This window comes from Camellia sinensis, chromosome 15 (genome assembly GCF_055761805.1).
Source record: "Camellia sinensis isolate YWXY chromosome 15, ASM5576180v1, whole genome shotgun sequence".
Taxonomy (NCBI): Eukaryota; Viridiplantae; Streptophyta; class Magnoliopsida; order Ericales; family Theaceae; genus Camellia; species Camellia sinensis.
The window spans coordinates 100,891,501-100,905,369 of NC_138975.1; the positions used below are offsets into that span (position 1 = coordinate 100,891,501).

Sequence of the window (13,869 nt, forward strand, 5' to 3'; positions counted from 1 at the left end):
TATAACATTTCTCTTTTCATTCATTTTTTCATCTTCATGTCTCTCTGTCTCTATCTCTCTCTCTTCTCTTTATCTCATTCACTCATCACTCTTCTTTCTCTGTCTGTCTGTTTCTCTCTCTCATTTTCTCTCTGTGTCTCTCGCCTATCTCTCTTCTCTCTATCTCTCTCATCTGTTTTCTCTCTCTGTCTCTCTCACTCATCTCTCTTCTCTCTATCTCTCTCATTTATTTTCTCTCTCTCTCTTATCTTTCTATCTTTCTCGTCCATTTCTCTTCTCTCTCTGTCTTTCTCTTTTTTGGTGTCTCTCTCTTGCTCAACTCTTTTCGCTCTATTTCTCTATCTTTTTGTCTATCTCTCGCTCATCTGTTGTTTCTCTCTCTTTTTCTATCTTTCCCTCTATCTCTATCTCTCTCTCTCTTTCTGATCTTTCTCTCACTCGTCACTCTTCTCTCTCTCTCTCTACTTGTATATTTGTCTATTTCTCTCTCACTATGTTTGCCTTGCTCACTCTCTTACTCTCATCTTCTCTATTTATCGAGCTCCTTCTCGATTTATCGATCCACTATAAACGACGTCGTCTTACTCTTTTGAACATTTCTCTTTTCACCCATTTTTTCATATTCCTATCTCTCTGTCTCTGTCTCTCTTCTCTTTTCCTCTCTTACTCATCACTCTTCTCTGTCTGTCTATCTCTCCATTTCTCTATGTGTCTCTGTCTCTCTTCTCTGTCTCTGTCTCTCTCTCACTCATCACTCTTCTCTGTCTGTTCGTCTCTCTCTTTCTCTCTATGTTTTTGTCTCTCTTCTCTTTCTCTCTCTTACTCATCACTCTTCTCTGTCTGTCTGTCTGTCTGTCTCTCTTTTTCTCTGTGTCTCTCGTCCATCTCTCTTCTCTCTATCTCTTTCATCTATCTTCTCTCTCTGTCTCTCTTCTCTCTCTATTTTTTTTCTCTCTCGCTCATCTCTTTCTGTCTTTCTCTCGTTTATCTCTTTTCGCTCTTTTTTTTTTCCTCTTTTTGTCTCTCTATTTGTCTATATCTTTTCACCAATTTTTTCATCTTTTTCTCCCTATTTTCTTTCTCTCTCTCATTCATCACTCTCCTCTCTCTGTCTGTCTATTTATCTCTCTCTCTCTCTGTGTCTTTCATTCATCTATCTCTTCTTTTATCTCTTTTCTCTCTCTCTTTGTGTGTGTGTGTGTCTCTCACTCATCTTTCTCTCTCACCACTCATCTCCTCTACCACCTTTACCACTACTGCAAATGCCATTTCACTACCACCACTACTACCACGGTCGCCATTTGACCTCTACGACTACCATTACTATTACCATCGCCACCACTTCACTACCACCACTACCACTACTACTATTACCTTTACCTCTCTTTCACCTCTGTTACTCCATTTACTCCACTACTACCACAACTTTACCACTAATCTCCTTTGTCATCACCACCACCACCACCACCACCATCATCTCTTATCCACCACCTTTACCACTACTGTCAGTTCCTCTTCTCTACCACAAAATATTACCTCTCTTCTCTCTTTCACTCATCACTCTTCTCTGTCTGTCAGTCTTTGTCTTTGTCTCTTTCTCTTTCTCTCTCTCTCTCTTTGTCTCTCGCTCATCTCTCTTCTCTTTATCTCTCTCATCTCTCTATCTCTCTTCTCTCTATCTCTATATCTGTCTCTCTCGCTCATCTTTCTTCTCTCTTCGTTTCTCTCTTTTTCTATGTCTTTCTCTCGATCATCTTTTTTCGCTCTCTTTCTCTCTCACCCTGTCTATCTCTCGCTCATCTATTGTTTCTCTTATTTTTCTATATGTCTCTCTCTATCTGTTTCTCTCTCTGTCTCCCTATATCTCTTTCTCTCTTTGTCTCTCTCACTTATCACTCTTCTCTCTCTCTTTCTCTCTCTATGTCTGTTTGTCTGTCTTTCGCTCTTCTCTCTCTCTCTTTCTCTCTATGTGTCTGTCTGTCTGCTTGTCTCTCTCTCCCATTGTGTTCACCTTGCTCACTTTCTCCCTCATCTCTTCTCTATTTACCGAGCTCTCCACTACAAGAAAATGCACTTTTAGCGACCACTTTGTCTCTCTCTCACTCATCACTTTGTCTCTGTCTATCTGTCTGTCTCTCTTTCTCTCTCTATCTCTCTTCTCTATGTGTCTCTTATTCATCTCTCTCTCACCACCCATTTTCTCTACCACATTCACCACTACTGCAAATGTCATTCCATTATTACCACTACTACCACTGCAAATGCCACATTGACCGCAAAAAATTAACTTTATTTGAATGGAAAATATTATCCCTACATCTACCAAATAAAAAAAAAATAATAATTTTTTATTCATTAAAATAAATATGAAACAAATAAATTTTCAACTTTACTAAATGAAAATATAAAAATAAAAATTCATTAACTATAAAAAATTATTTTAATAAAAAATAATTTTTTTTAGCAATGACATCCTCTGTTGCAAAAAAAAAAAAAAATCATTTTATTATTTAAATATTTATTTGTAATGACAATTAAAAACCCCCCCCCCCCCCCCCTTCATTCCCGCCCGGTTCTCACCCTCCCTCTTTCCATTCCCCCCCCCCCCCCCCCCAACAACCCCCAAAAACCCAAAATCCCCAATCTGTTTCTTGTTTTCCATTCCCCCTCCCTCTCCCCCCAAAATCCCCAATCGGGTTCTCCCCCCCGCCCACCCCCCCCCCCCCAAAAACCCCAACCTCTTCAACCAAAATCCCCACCGAAAAACCCAAAATCCCCAATCTCTCCTTCCGTTTCTCTCTACCCATTTGTCTCTCTAGGTTTTAGGGTTTTGAGTGTGAGAGAGATGGGGCAACAGTCTTTGATCTACAGCTTCGTGGCTAAAGGAACAGTGGTTCTCGCCGAACCCATACGTTTCTCATCCGCCCCTTCCTTCTTCAGCTACCAAATCCACGGCCTTCTTAAACTCTCACAAATGGGTACGTCTCTCTCTCTCTCTCTCTCTCTCTCTCTCTCAATTTTCAGTTTTCTGATCCACTTAATTTACGATGTTTATCGTAAAATCTCATGTTCTGGTGCATCACAATCCTATAATTGAACTAACTAAATTATTGTTCATCTTTAATTAATTTGCTATTAATTCTATGTTGTTCTTAGGGTTTTAAATTAATTCTATGTTGTTCTTAGGGTTTTAATTCATATAACTGAAAACTCTGACAATTTTATATGCGTTTAATGGATTTATACTTAAACTGTTTTCTATTTAACATTTTTTGTTCCACAAACTTCAATCTTTATGGTTTTTCTCTAAATTTTGATGCCATTGATTTTTCCTTTAGTTGTTAAAATTTGAATCCGAACCAAGTATAGTCGGTGAAAAATAGCCAAAATGGGGCTTTCTTTTTTTATGGACTTCTTGAATCGTTTTTAAACAGTGATTTTTGATCTTCTGAGCTAATGTGAACTGGGTATCCTTCTGATGAGCTGCACCAAACAAACCCATTGTAATTCTAAGTTGTTGAAACTAATTAAAGTAGTGTAATTATGGGATCACGGCAACGTTTATCATTAGTCAAGGCTTGGGGCCCAAATAGGATTATAGTTCTTGGAGCCATTGGAATCTCTATGAAGTATTTGTCTTTTGGGTGCGTTGGGATCTTAATTTTGACTAGAAATTTGTGGGGAAAAAAAAAGAAGGATAAGAAGAAAGGAAACGGGAAATATGAATAAAATATTGGTAAATAAAATAACTAAAAATGTGTACAGAGAATTAAGGACAAAGTTAGGATTTTATCTTAAAGAGGGCCAAATATTATACTACATAAAAATTTAAACATTATACTTGATGCACATAAAAAAAAAAAAAATTCAATTGTATTATTTATTTATTTATTTACTCTTTTATTTAGAATGGTGATGGGTTGTTGGGTCAAGTGTAATTAAAAGACTTTATGAGACTTTTGTTTTGTGGCTTATATTACTATTCTAATTGGGTAGTGAGGTCAATCAATACCTGCAACTTGAGAAGTCCTTGCATATAATCACCCTATATATACTATCTATAAATGGAGTTTGAAAAACGGGGGCCATGGCCACCCTAGGCCAAGCCATGGCTCCTTCCTTGTAGTGAACAATCCACGAAGGTGACGCTAGATTGTACATTTAATATGAATATCCAAGTCAAGTTGTTTCTGTGCCGAGATAGAGATGTTGACATCCGAATGCAAATAATAGAGTGATGATAGAAAGCACTAGAGTTGGATTGGAATTCTAATGCCAACTCTAGTGATGTAGCAATACATAATAAATAAATAAATAAATAAATAATGTAACATTACAAGTCAAAACATCAAATCATAAAATGGGAGCTCACCTCTAGAATTCCTCATTTAGAAGTCTCAAACATTTTTACAAATAATATTATGTAAAGCACCTTTATTTTAGAGGCGCCTTTTAATTGAAGTCCAAAAAGACGGATTTAGGGCGCGCGTCAAACCGTTCATCAAAAAACAGTACATGCATGCAGTACAAAGACACAGAATCAAATTGCTCATGCTTAATCATTACAACAACAACAAAAAAAAAACTGCTGTAGATGCCTATGAAAAATTTTGCGGCTCGAATGAGTAGTAGTTTCATTTCAACAGCTTTTAGCCGCTGATCAAGGCAATCTTGAAATAAATTTGTACTAGTTTTCAATTCTATATTGTTTGACAATGCTCTTGCTTGTGAGCAGGAATATTTTGATTGTTTAATTGATGTTTGAAAACTGATGACAAATTTCTTTTTGTTTTTTGAAAAAATGATGACAAATTGCATGTTGTTTAGAAAATGATGACAAGGTTGACATTTTGTTCTAAAAAAAAAAGTCAATGATGGCATATTACTTACTGTTTGAAAAGGATGCATTTTGCTTAATGTTTGAGAATTGAATAAGATTTTGTGATCAGAGAATAATGACAAGACAAGCTGTTAGAAATTATAGTTTGAAAAAAAATAAAATAAAACTAAATTGCGTCTAATTGGTTCAATTTGATTTTGTTTTATGATTTTGACAATTAAATTTAATTTCAGATTTGATGGGTTAACGTGAAATTTGCAGGAGTTGCCAATGCACCAACGAGGAGATGCAGTGAGTTCCATGGTATATGAGGCAAACGCAAGGGTACGTGATCCAGTGTACGGATGTGTAGGGGCAATATCATCGTTGCAGCAACAAATTGACCTTCTTCAGACCCAGTTGGCTCTTGCACAAGCTGAGGTGGTGCATATGCGAATGCGCCACTTCTCATAATGCAGAGAGCGAGAGAGAGAGCAAGATGAGTGGAGCAGTTCTGGTGGCTGTTGCTGCAGCAATGGGTAACTTACTACAAGGATGGGATAATGCTACTATTGCTGGTAATTTATTCTTTCATTTATTCTTACTCTTTTTTATTGTATTGTTATATTATGGATCACAACTAATAAATTTTGTGCTTTTGAATCCCCAGGCGTTTTATTTCTTTACAGTAGGAATTCAAAATTCGTTTTTATCTTCGATATTTTCAGAAACAAAAACAATAAAAAAACACCCATTCATCAACTTATCTTTTTTATTTTACGGTTTTCTGTAGGATTTTGGAGTTTCCTCAATACTTTTTTTTCCTTTTTCATTCTTTTGATTTTCTTGTGTGATTGTACTCAGGTTGTGCCCCCTCTCTACTTTATCTATTACAATCTTCTTTGTTGCTTATCAGAAAAAATAATAAAGTGTTTCCAATAGAAGTGTTTCAGCAAATCAATTTGTCAAACAAAATTTTCATTTTCCCAATTTTTGAGAATAGAATATGAAAACAAAAATGATACCAAACACACCCTGAATTTTACCAGTACTATAGAAATTCACACCTATAAATATCTATCACCTATTTCCAAGAAGTCGAGAAACTTTAATGTCTCAAATCATAAATAAATTGTTTTAACAAAAAAGCCACTCAAGTAGATGAAGTTTTAGAATTGATAAGATGAGATTTTTTTATTGTAGCCTTGGACTCAATCTACTCCTCCTTTTAAACCCTTATTCAGTGAGGACTAAACTAGGCATGCTTTCCTTGGATCTCATAGAAGATTGTTCATGTCAACACAACTTAGCTGAAAATAATTTTCTATGCGACTATCACCCCACATTTCTTGGGTAGAAGATGAATCTTGCACTACAATTGATGTTCTTTTAGAAATTTTGATCATATAAAAGATTTAAAATAAACAACACTGTCAATTTGATGCATCAATTTGCACGTAGTAAAAAACAAAAAATTGACTTCAAATTACAATTCCATCTAGTTTAGGTCCTAATTTGAATAAATTACATCAATTTTCAAAATGATTTGTACTAAATACATACACAAACAAATGATTTTCTAGCATGGACTTTGTAGAGTAGAGTAGAGTAGAGTAGACCCAATGGAGGATTGGGATGTTTTGGGATGTTTAGAATTGGACTAAATGGGCAGTGTGTTCAAACTCCTTTTCCAGTGGTGACAACTATTTTAAGGTTTTCATCAAATGAACAATTATATGTAGTAAATAAAAATTTAATTCCACTCATACCTGTGTGGAGTTGCCCCTGCTTCTATAGGAATCAATTTTGCTCCACAGAAGTGCAGGTTTTTTGGTGGAATTCCTCCTCATTATCTGTTTACTTTTTGTAGGGTTTTGATTACTTAATCATTTGTTGCATAACCTTCTCTTTCAAAATGATGCATATGCTATGTGGGCATAAGCAAAGCTTTGGCATCCACATGCTAGTTGGGCTGACTGAAAAATTAATTCTTACTTTTCCAAGATAAGGAAATGCAGTAGTCTCAAATGTCTGTCAATGCACAAATTCTGCCGTGATGCTGATTGGTGAATGTTGCTGTTGCCTTATCTAATCATCCAAATTTAATAAAATTTTACCTTATCATTTTCTTTAAATTGATTACTGATGGATGTGTGAAAGATAGGATTAGAAATGAATATATGTGCGAAATGGTAGGAGTACTATTAGTTGAAGATAAATTGAGTGAGAAGATGCTAAGATGATTTAGTCATGTATAACAAAGACCTATGGATTCAATTGTAAGGAAGAGTGATGTAATTGAGTACTACATTGAATTCCATTGTTATTGTTGTTGTTGTTATTATTATTATTATTATTATTATTATTATTATTATTATTTGTGAGCAGGGAAAGCTTTTGTTTCTCCAATTGAGAGATATGCAGTTGTTCCTGATGACAACGTAAGTGTTCTTTCCACAGTTTTTATTATCTTCATTACTGGTGTTTAAATAGTTGGTTTCTCCAAAAGATTATAATTTGCAACTGTTATCTATTTATTTGTAGGTCAAAAGGATAAATTTTGCCGAGGGGAAGATCTGATTCTAAAAGTAAGGAATTTGCAGCTGGATTTTTGAAATAGGTTCAAAATTGAGATCTTGTTGGAAATTTTTTATTTTTTTATTTTTTGTAAGAGCATTTAAATATCCAATGTGCTGATTGGTGAATTTTAGATTTTATTTTATTATTTTATAGGATTTGGGTGAATTTTATAATTTAAATATGTTTTTATGAACATGTACAGTTTAATTATTCTTTGTAAAATATTGAATTTGATGGTTTGATCAATTTTTATTTTTATTCTGTTATGATGTTTTTGTGAATGGAATGTAAATAATCAGCTCTTAGAGAGAGAGACGGCACCACTGTCGGAAAAAATAGAAAATTTTAATATTTTTATTAATTTTGTTATAGGTTTTATTTTTTGTGACAACATTATACTGTCGCAAAAAATGGAAATTTTATTATTTAAAATAAAATTTTTATTATTTTTTAATATTTTTTGCGACGGCATTACACTGTCGTAAAAAATAAAAAATTTCATATTTTTTATACTTTTTGCGACGGTACCACACCGTCGCAAAAAACAGTGTTTTTTTTTAAAAAAAAAAGACTTTTAACGACGGTATTTTTTGTTGTCTCAAATAATATTTTTAGCGACGGTAAAATAGGGCCGTCGCAAAAAAGTCAAGAAATTTCAAATGTTATTAGCGACTGCAAGGTGCTGTCGCAAAAAGGTAAAAAATGCTGTCGCAAAACATTAGCGACGGCACTTACCGTCGCAAAAACTCTTTTGCAACCCCTGCAGTTGCAACCCCCCTCTTGCCGTCGCAAAAAGTCATTTTCCCGTCGCAAAAAGTATTAGCGACGGCATTAGGAGTATTAGCGACGGTATTTTACCGTCGCAAAAAGTCATTTTTTTTGTAGTGCCACCTCCTTTCATTGTTGCAAAAGTGAGTAAGAGAGAAAGAGAGAGAAAACCCTAGGGTGTGGTTGCAACGGTGGTGATTGTAGGGGCAGTGGGGCAACAAAGGAGTGTGGTTGCAGTGGTGAGGCTATGAAAGTGGTGGTTGTGATAATGGTGATGGTTTTGACAATATGGCAACGGAGAAATGATGTTGTAGCGGCAAAGGGCTACGCGATGTTGATGGGAGAGGTGCCGAAAGTAGCTGAGATTAGGAGTGTTCGTGGATCAGTTTTGTGCGGTTTACGGTTCGGTTTTGACCCGCCCGCACCTATGCGGTTTGGGAAAAAGTCAAACCGCAACCGCCCGTAGTACGATTTGCGATTTGTGCAGATAGGGTTTGCGGATGTGCGGGCGATTTACGGTTTAGATTTTTTTTTAAAAAAATTAACTTTTGAGTTTTTTTTTTCCATTTTGTAAATATTTATTTCGAGTCACTTTCTTTCAATTTTCTAAAATGTTTCAACATTAATAATTAATGAACTAAAACTTATAAAATTAAAAACAACAAAATCCCATTTTTGAACCTTATTTATTCCCTTTTTTTCAATTTTCTATGCAATTAAACTGGGTGTACTATCACAATAGTGGAAACATCCAATTATCAATTGGTGAACATAACAAGAGAAAGGAACGAGCTTACATTGAGACAATGGGAGAGTAATCTGAACAATGTGAAATAGATAGGATAGAATAGATAGATCTAGATAATGACTGAACAATCCATGTTTTTTTTTCAAAAAAAAAAATATATATATATACATATATATTTGGCTAAGTGCGAGTGGGTTGTGACGGGTGCAGTTCATAACCGCAACCCAAAAATCTTATATATTTCAAAGCGCACCCTACCCTATTCAATTTGTGAAACCGCCCATACATGTGCAGTTCGGTTTGGGTAGGGCGGGTTGTGCGGGTCGGAAAACCCTATGCCCAGCCCTAACTGAGATGGTGGAAATGTAGGGATAAGAAATTAGAGTTGAGATTTTGAGGTGGGTTTTAGTAATTTTACAATGGGTAAAAAGTGTAATAATTTTGTTTTGAAAATATAGGGTGTAATAAGCTATTTGTGTTGTATAAATAGAATTACCCTTAATCGAGTTAACAAAATTAATTAAATTATCCTATTACCCTTATATCATAATACAAATTTACTTTATTACCCTTCTTTCCTTTTGCACTCAAATGAATGCCAACATGTCTGGTCTCCTCCTCCTCCACCCTTCCAATCAAGACCTAACATACATATAGGCAAATGCCATACATAAAAACACAAGTTACATACTCACATAGTTACACGGTATTAGAAAACCTTTTTATCTCTCATACAATCCATTGCCAGCGCAAACAGGGTATCACTATAGACCTCCACCTCACAAACAAGAAGATATGGCATTTCGATCTCCTCTTACTTTTCTTCACATACTGTGAAGAGATCCAAGGACTAGTGCAGCAAACAGGAAGCATCAATGTCTTCAGCGCTAACTGGAGAAACCTATTTCATGACAAAATCCGTGGCCTCACTTCTCGAATAGTGGTTGTGCTTTACCAACGCTTTTTATCGATGCCATTGAGGGTCTGAATTGGTGATATGTTGCAGTAGTCGGGGGGTTGCATTGAGTGATGAATTGTGTTTGATTTGAGGGATTTGGAACATTGAGTGTCAGTTTGGGCAGTGAAGGTAGATAGTGTAGGTAGGCAAATGAGGTAGATACATATCAATGTGCAAACTAGGGTTCGAGGTTGTTCATGGTGGTCATTGGGATTATGGAACAGAGGTGGTAAGGTATGATGGTGGAGATGGGCAGATTTGCTGGAAGGGTAGTGATGTGGTTGGTGGTTTGGGTGAGTGACAAGGAGTTATGGCTAGATTGGTGGTGTTGTGGTTGTTTGGCATGTTGATGCTACCATAGGTACTGGGGGGCCGTGGTGGGTTACTGTAGGTGACTGTATTTAGTTGGGAGATTTGAGTAAAGATTTGGAAAGAGAAATGAAAAAGGTAAGTGAAATGTGAATAAAACATACTTATATTTCACATAGTTTCACACACGTTTTCTCTTTTCCTTTCCAAATTTCTCTCCAAATCCTCCAACTAAACACAGCGTAAAAGAAAATGGATAAATGAAGAAAGAAAAGAAAGACGGGGGAAAATAATTTGTCTTCTTAAGGTTAAAATGGAAATTTCAAAAAAAATAAAAAATTAAAATAGATTGTTTATATAATACAAACCACTAGATTAAGTAACAGGCAAAATTATTTGTCATGATATTAGAAATTTATAATAAAATTTTCAAAAGTATAGAGATTTTTTTATTAAATCTCATAAATGTATTTATAATTTATTCATATTTTTATGTAACCAATGCACTTGAAGATTGAAATGAGAGGCCACTCAGATTTTGTTAAGAAACACTCAACAAGTACAAAAGATTTTAAAATATTGCCTTCTTTAATACTATTAACTAACGTTTAGTTTATTAGAATAAAGTGAAATAAAATATCCACTGAATATCCATTCTTTTATTGGATTGATTATAATAATAATAATAATAATAATAATAATAATAATAAGAAGAAGAAGAAATACATTGTTAACAAAATCAGCATTCATCATTTTCAGCGAATAGCCACTCTATAAAAAAATAAAAATAAAATAAAATAAAATAATAAAATTTACAAAAAAAACCTACTAAATTTAGTATAATTACATTGGACTCTTACAAAATTATTTCATATACTTTACGTCTTACCAACTATCATATTGTGAATAATATAAATGAAAAAACTATTCCGCCATCTCTTTTTTACCAAAAATATATTTTATTTTGCAGAGGTCAATTAATAATTTTTTTAGGACCGAAATACAAATTATATCTAATCTACTCCAAATGTACGGGGAAGGAAAGCCGCTAAGCAACAAGGCGGGCGAACCCTTAACAGATGACAGGTGGCCCACCCTCATAGTTATGTTTAACTTACGAAATATATTACATTTTTCTCAAAACTCAAGAAAAGTCCATGTAATTTATTATTAATACAAACTATAATGTGTATTTTTGTATTCTAGGTGTAAATGTTAGATCTGTAGGAGGGGAAAAAACACAAACAAACTTACAATTTATTCACTTTTCCCCTCCTATTTTATTTACCTTCCACATAGTATGATGAACTCATTTTGAGAGACGGCTTAGCGTTTCAAATATTACCTAAAGCAAAGCAAAATGTGTTGAAAATAAAAACTTCATAGAGTTTCACTTCTAAATTAGATCTCCTGAGCTGCTAATCTAACCACAATGTTTAGTAATGTTATTACAAAACCTTTTCAAAACATTGAAAAAAAACTAGTTCCTATGCTGTGAAATAAAATCTAAGCACAAAAGTTGTACTAAAATACTGGCATTTTGTTATCTCTTTTGGTTCTCTCATCAATCTGGTGTAAGAGATTACATACCCGGAATAAATTATCCTTGCATTGCAGGTCTTGGACCTCAGAATCTGCATTTATTTCCATCTTGCAAAAAGAATTTCAAGTTTTAGAGGGCTTCATATGAACAACCAGAGGCCACAGTAGCCTGCCATGCTGCACGATCTTCGCCTACATGTGATTGCATCAACTCCACAATCCTCGTCTACCAAGCACCTGTGATCATCACGAAGATCAGGGATGTGACAAGCACTCTCAATCCATTCACCGCTCTGCCCAGATAGCAATGACGTTGCTGGACAGACTTGCATGGACATTGCACTCGCTCGTTTTGCTTGCAGTTCACTCTGCAGGAAATAAAAGCTTCGCTTTTAGCAAGTCTAAGTAATTATGCTGCTATCTGCATACAGTACAAAAATGGCACTGTCGTATTTTGAAACACCTGTGCATAATGTGCAAATAAAATTGCCAAACAATGTTGGCAGTTTCCAATTTCTTCCAAATGAAATGACTGAAATTGTCAATGCTCTGAACCAATGATCCGTTTGTTTCTGCCGAAAACGTCTTGCAACAGAAAATTCTGTAGAAAATTCCTATGTTTGGCCGCGTCCTTAAAGCTCCATTTGACTAATATACTAATGATTGTATTAGTGGTAGTGTAGTGGAGGTGGCAGCTGCGGTGATAGTGAAGGTGGTGGTGGCAGCAGTGGTGATGGCGGTAGCGGTAGCGGCGGTGGCGTGGTATTGGTAAGATCTTAGTCCAAAAAATATTTTCACCTTTTAAAAGTAAAAATCATTTTGCCGAAATGGACTTTTCCGTTAACTTTTGTTTTCCAATGTATCAAAAGTCGGAAAATATGGAAAACATTTTCCAGGAAAATTTTCTAAGGAGTATGCTTTAATGAAAGACCCAAAGTCGCATGATCTTTCTCAATACATTCATTTCTTGGATTTAAAGACGTCAGTGTGATTTCAGCTAGTGGGCAAATTGCTAGTATAAGTGTCCATCATATCAAAACAAAATGGACGTCTGATGTTAATATTATCATAATAAATTAATAATGAAGACATTATCACACTTGTGGGAAAGAACGGAAAGGTCACCTTGACACAAGTCCAGTTGCTTGGGATGTAGGTCTCCGGAAGCCTATCGTGCCAAGCACTCATTATTGGAAGAGGATGGCCCTCAGTTGTGAAAATATAATTGCGATCAACCAAAAATGAATCATCAAAGAGAAGATATAGATACTTGCACCTACAAAAATACAGATGATACATCAAATTAACTTGACATGTGGATTAAACATATTGCTTTATAATAATTGGACGAGCAAGCAAAAAAGTCTTAAACCTAAAACTAGAACCATTATTTGATATACAATTTGATAGATGTTAAACACAATAGTCCAACCAAAGTAATTTCCTTTACATTTGCATGATATTACAGAATTCTTACGTTTCAGCAAGGAAGAAACTATGTTGATGATCTTCTAATTGCATGGAACTGACATCTCTAATGCTTGCGAACCCGCCTTCAACTTTGGTGTATGAATTGAGAGAATTTACAATTGATTCACCCACTTCGAGAAACCACGGATCTGAGAACAAGGAAGATGTTATTTAGTAAAGAAGGTAATAATCAAAGCACTGAAAAGGAAAGCGAAACGACTTGAGGCATGATAACCAATGATATGCTATCAAAATTACACCTGCATATAAATAAACAACAAGGCTACATGGAATTTGGAGCAAAAACTAATGCCTGCTTGAAAGCACTAACAAGCATTTGGTACTCAACAAAAGAAAAATCTAAAATGAACACCTAGACCCGTAGATGATTGGAAATAGGCAAGGAACTCCAGTACTGTCATTTCTGTTTCTGCGGGTTAACCTTACGACCTCATTGACCAATTAAAACGAACACTTAACCTTTCAACACCTTAATTAGTTGGTTATTTGTAATTTACACCAGTAAAATGCAAGTTAAAAGCCAACCATATAGTCACATTTTTGTGGAACAATTCTTTGTGCAGCATGTCATCATCCCACTAAAAGTTCATATAGGCAATCAAGGCACAATCTAACTGCACCAAGGGTAGAACTTAGCATAGTGTAAAACCCTAA

The 13,869-nt window shown here is 35.0% G+C and overlaps 1 protein-coding gene and 1 long non-coding RNA gene across 5 annotated transcripts in view; one reads left to right on the forward strand and one right to left on the reverse strand.

Annotated features, from left to right (window-relative positions):
* Positions 1 to 2,730: 2,730 nt before the first annotated feature.
* LOC145813751 (uncharacterized) lies at positions 2,731 to 7,659 on the forward strand. Its single transcript, XR_014356992.1, has 4 exons — positions 2,731 to 2,978; positions 5,102 to 5,397; positions 7,208 to 7,260; positions 7,364 to 7,659. It is a non-coding gene; the product is annotated as an uncharacterized LOC145813751 (long non-coding RNA).
* A 3,886-nt stretch (positions 7,660 to 11,545) lies between these two features.
* LOC114256229 (alpha-mannosidase I MNS5) overlaps positions 11,546 to 13,869 on the reverse strand; it is a 29,203-nt gene continuing 26,879 nt past the window's right edge. For all 4 annotated transcript variants that reach the window (XM_082909667.1, XM_082909670.1, XM_082909668.1 and 1 more), the window contains 3 exons: positions 13,202 to 13,343; positions 12,850 to 13,000; positions 11,546 to 12,092 (listed from right to left, as the gene is read on the reverse strand). In XM_082909667.1, coding sequence (XP_082765793.1) covers positions 11,865 to 12,092; positions 12,850 to 13,000; positions 13,202 to 13,343 — 521 coding nt within the window. In that variant the 3' untranslated portion in view covers positions 11,546 to 11,864. The remainder of the gene's footprint in view (positions 12,093 to 12,849; positions 13,001 to 13,201; positions 13,344 to 13,869) is intronic.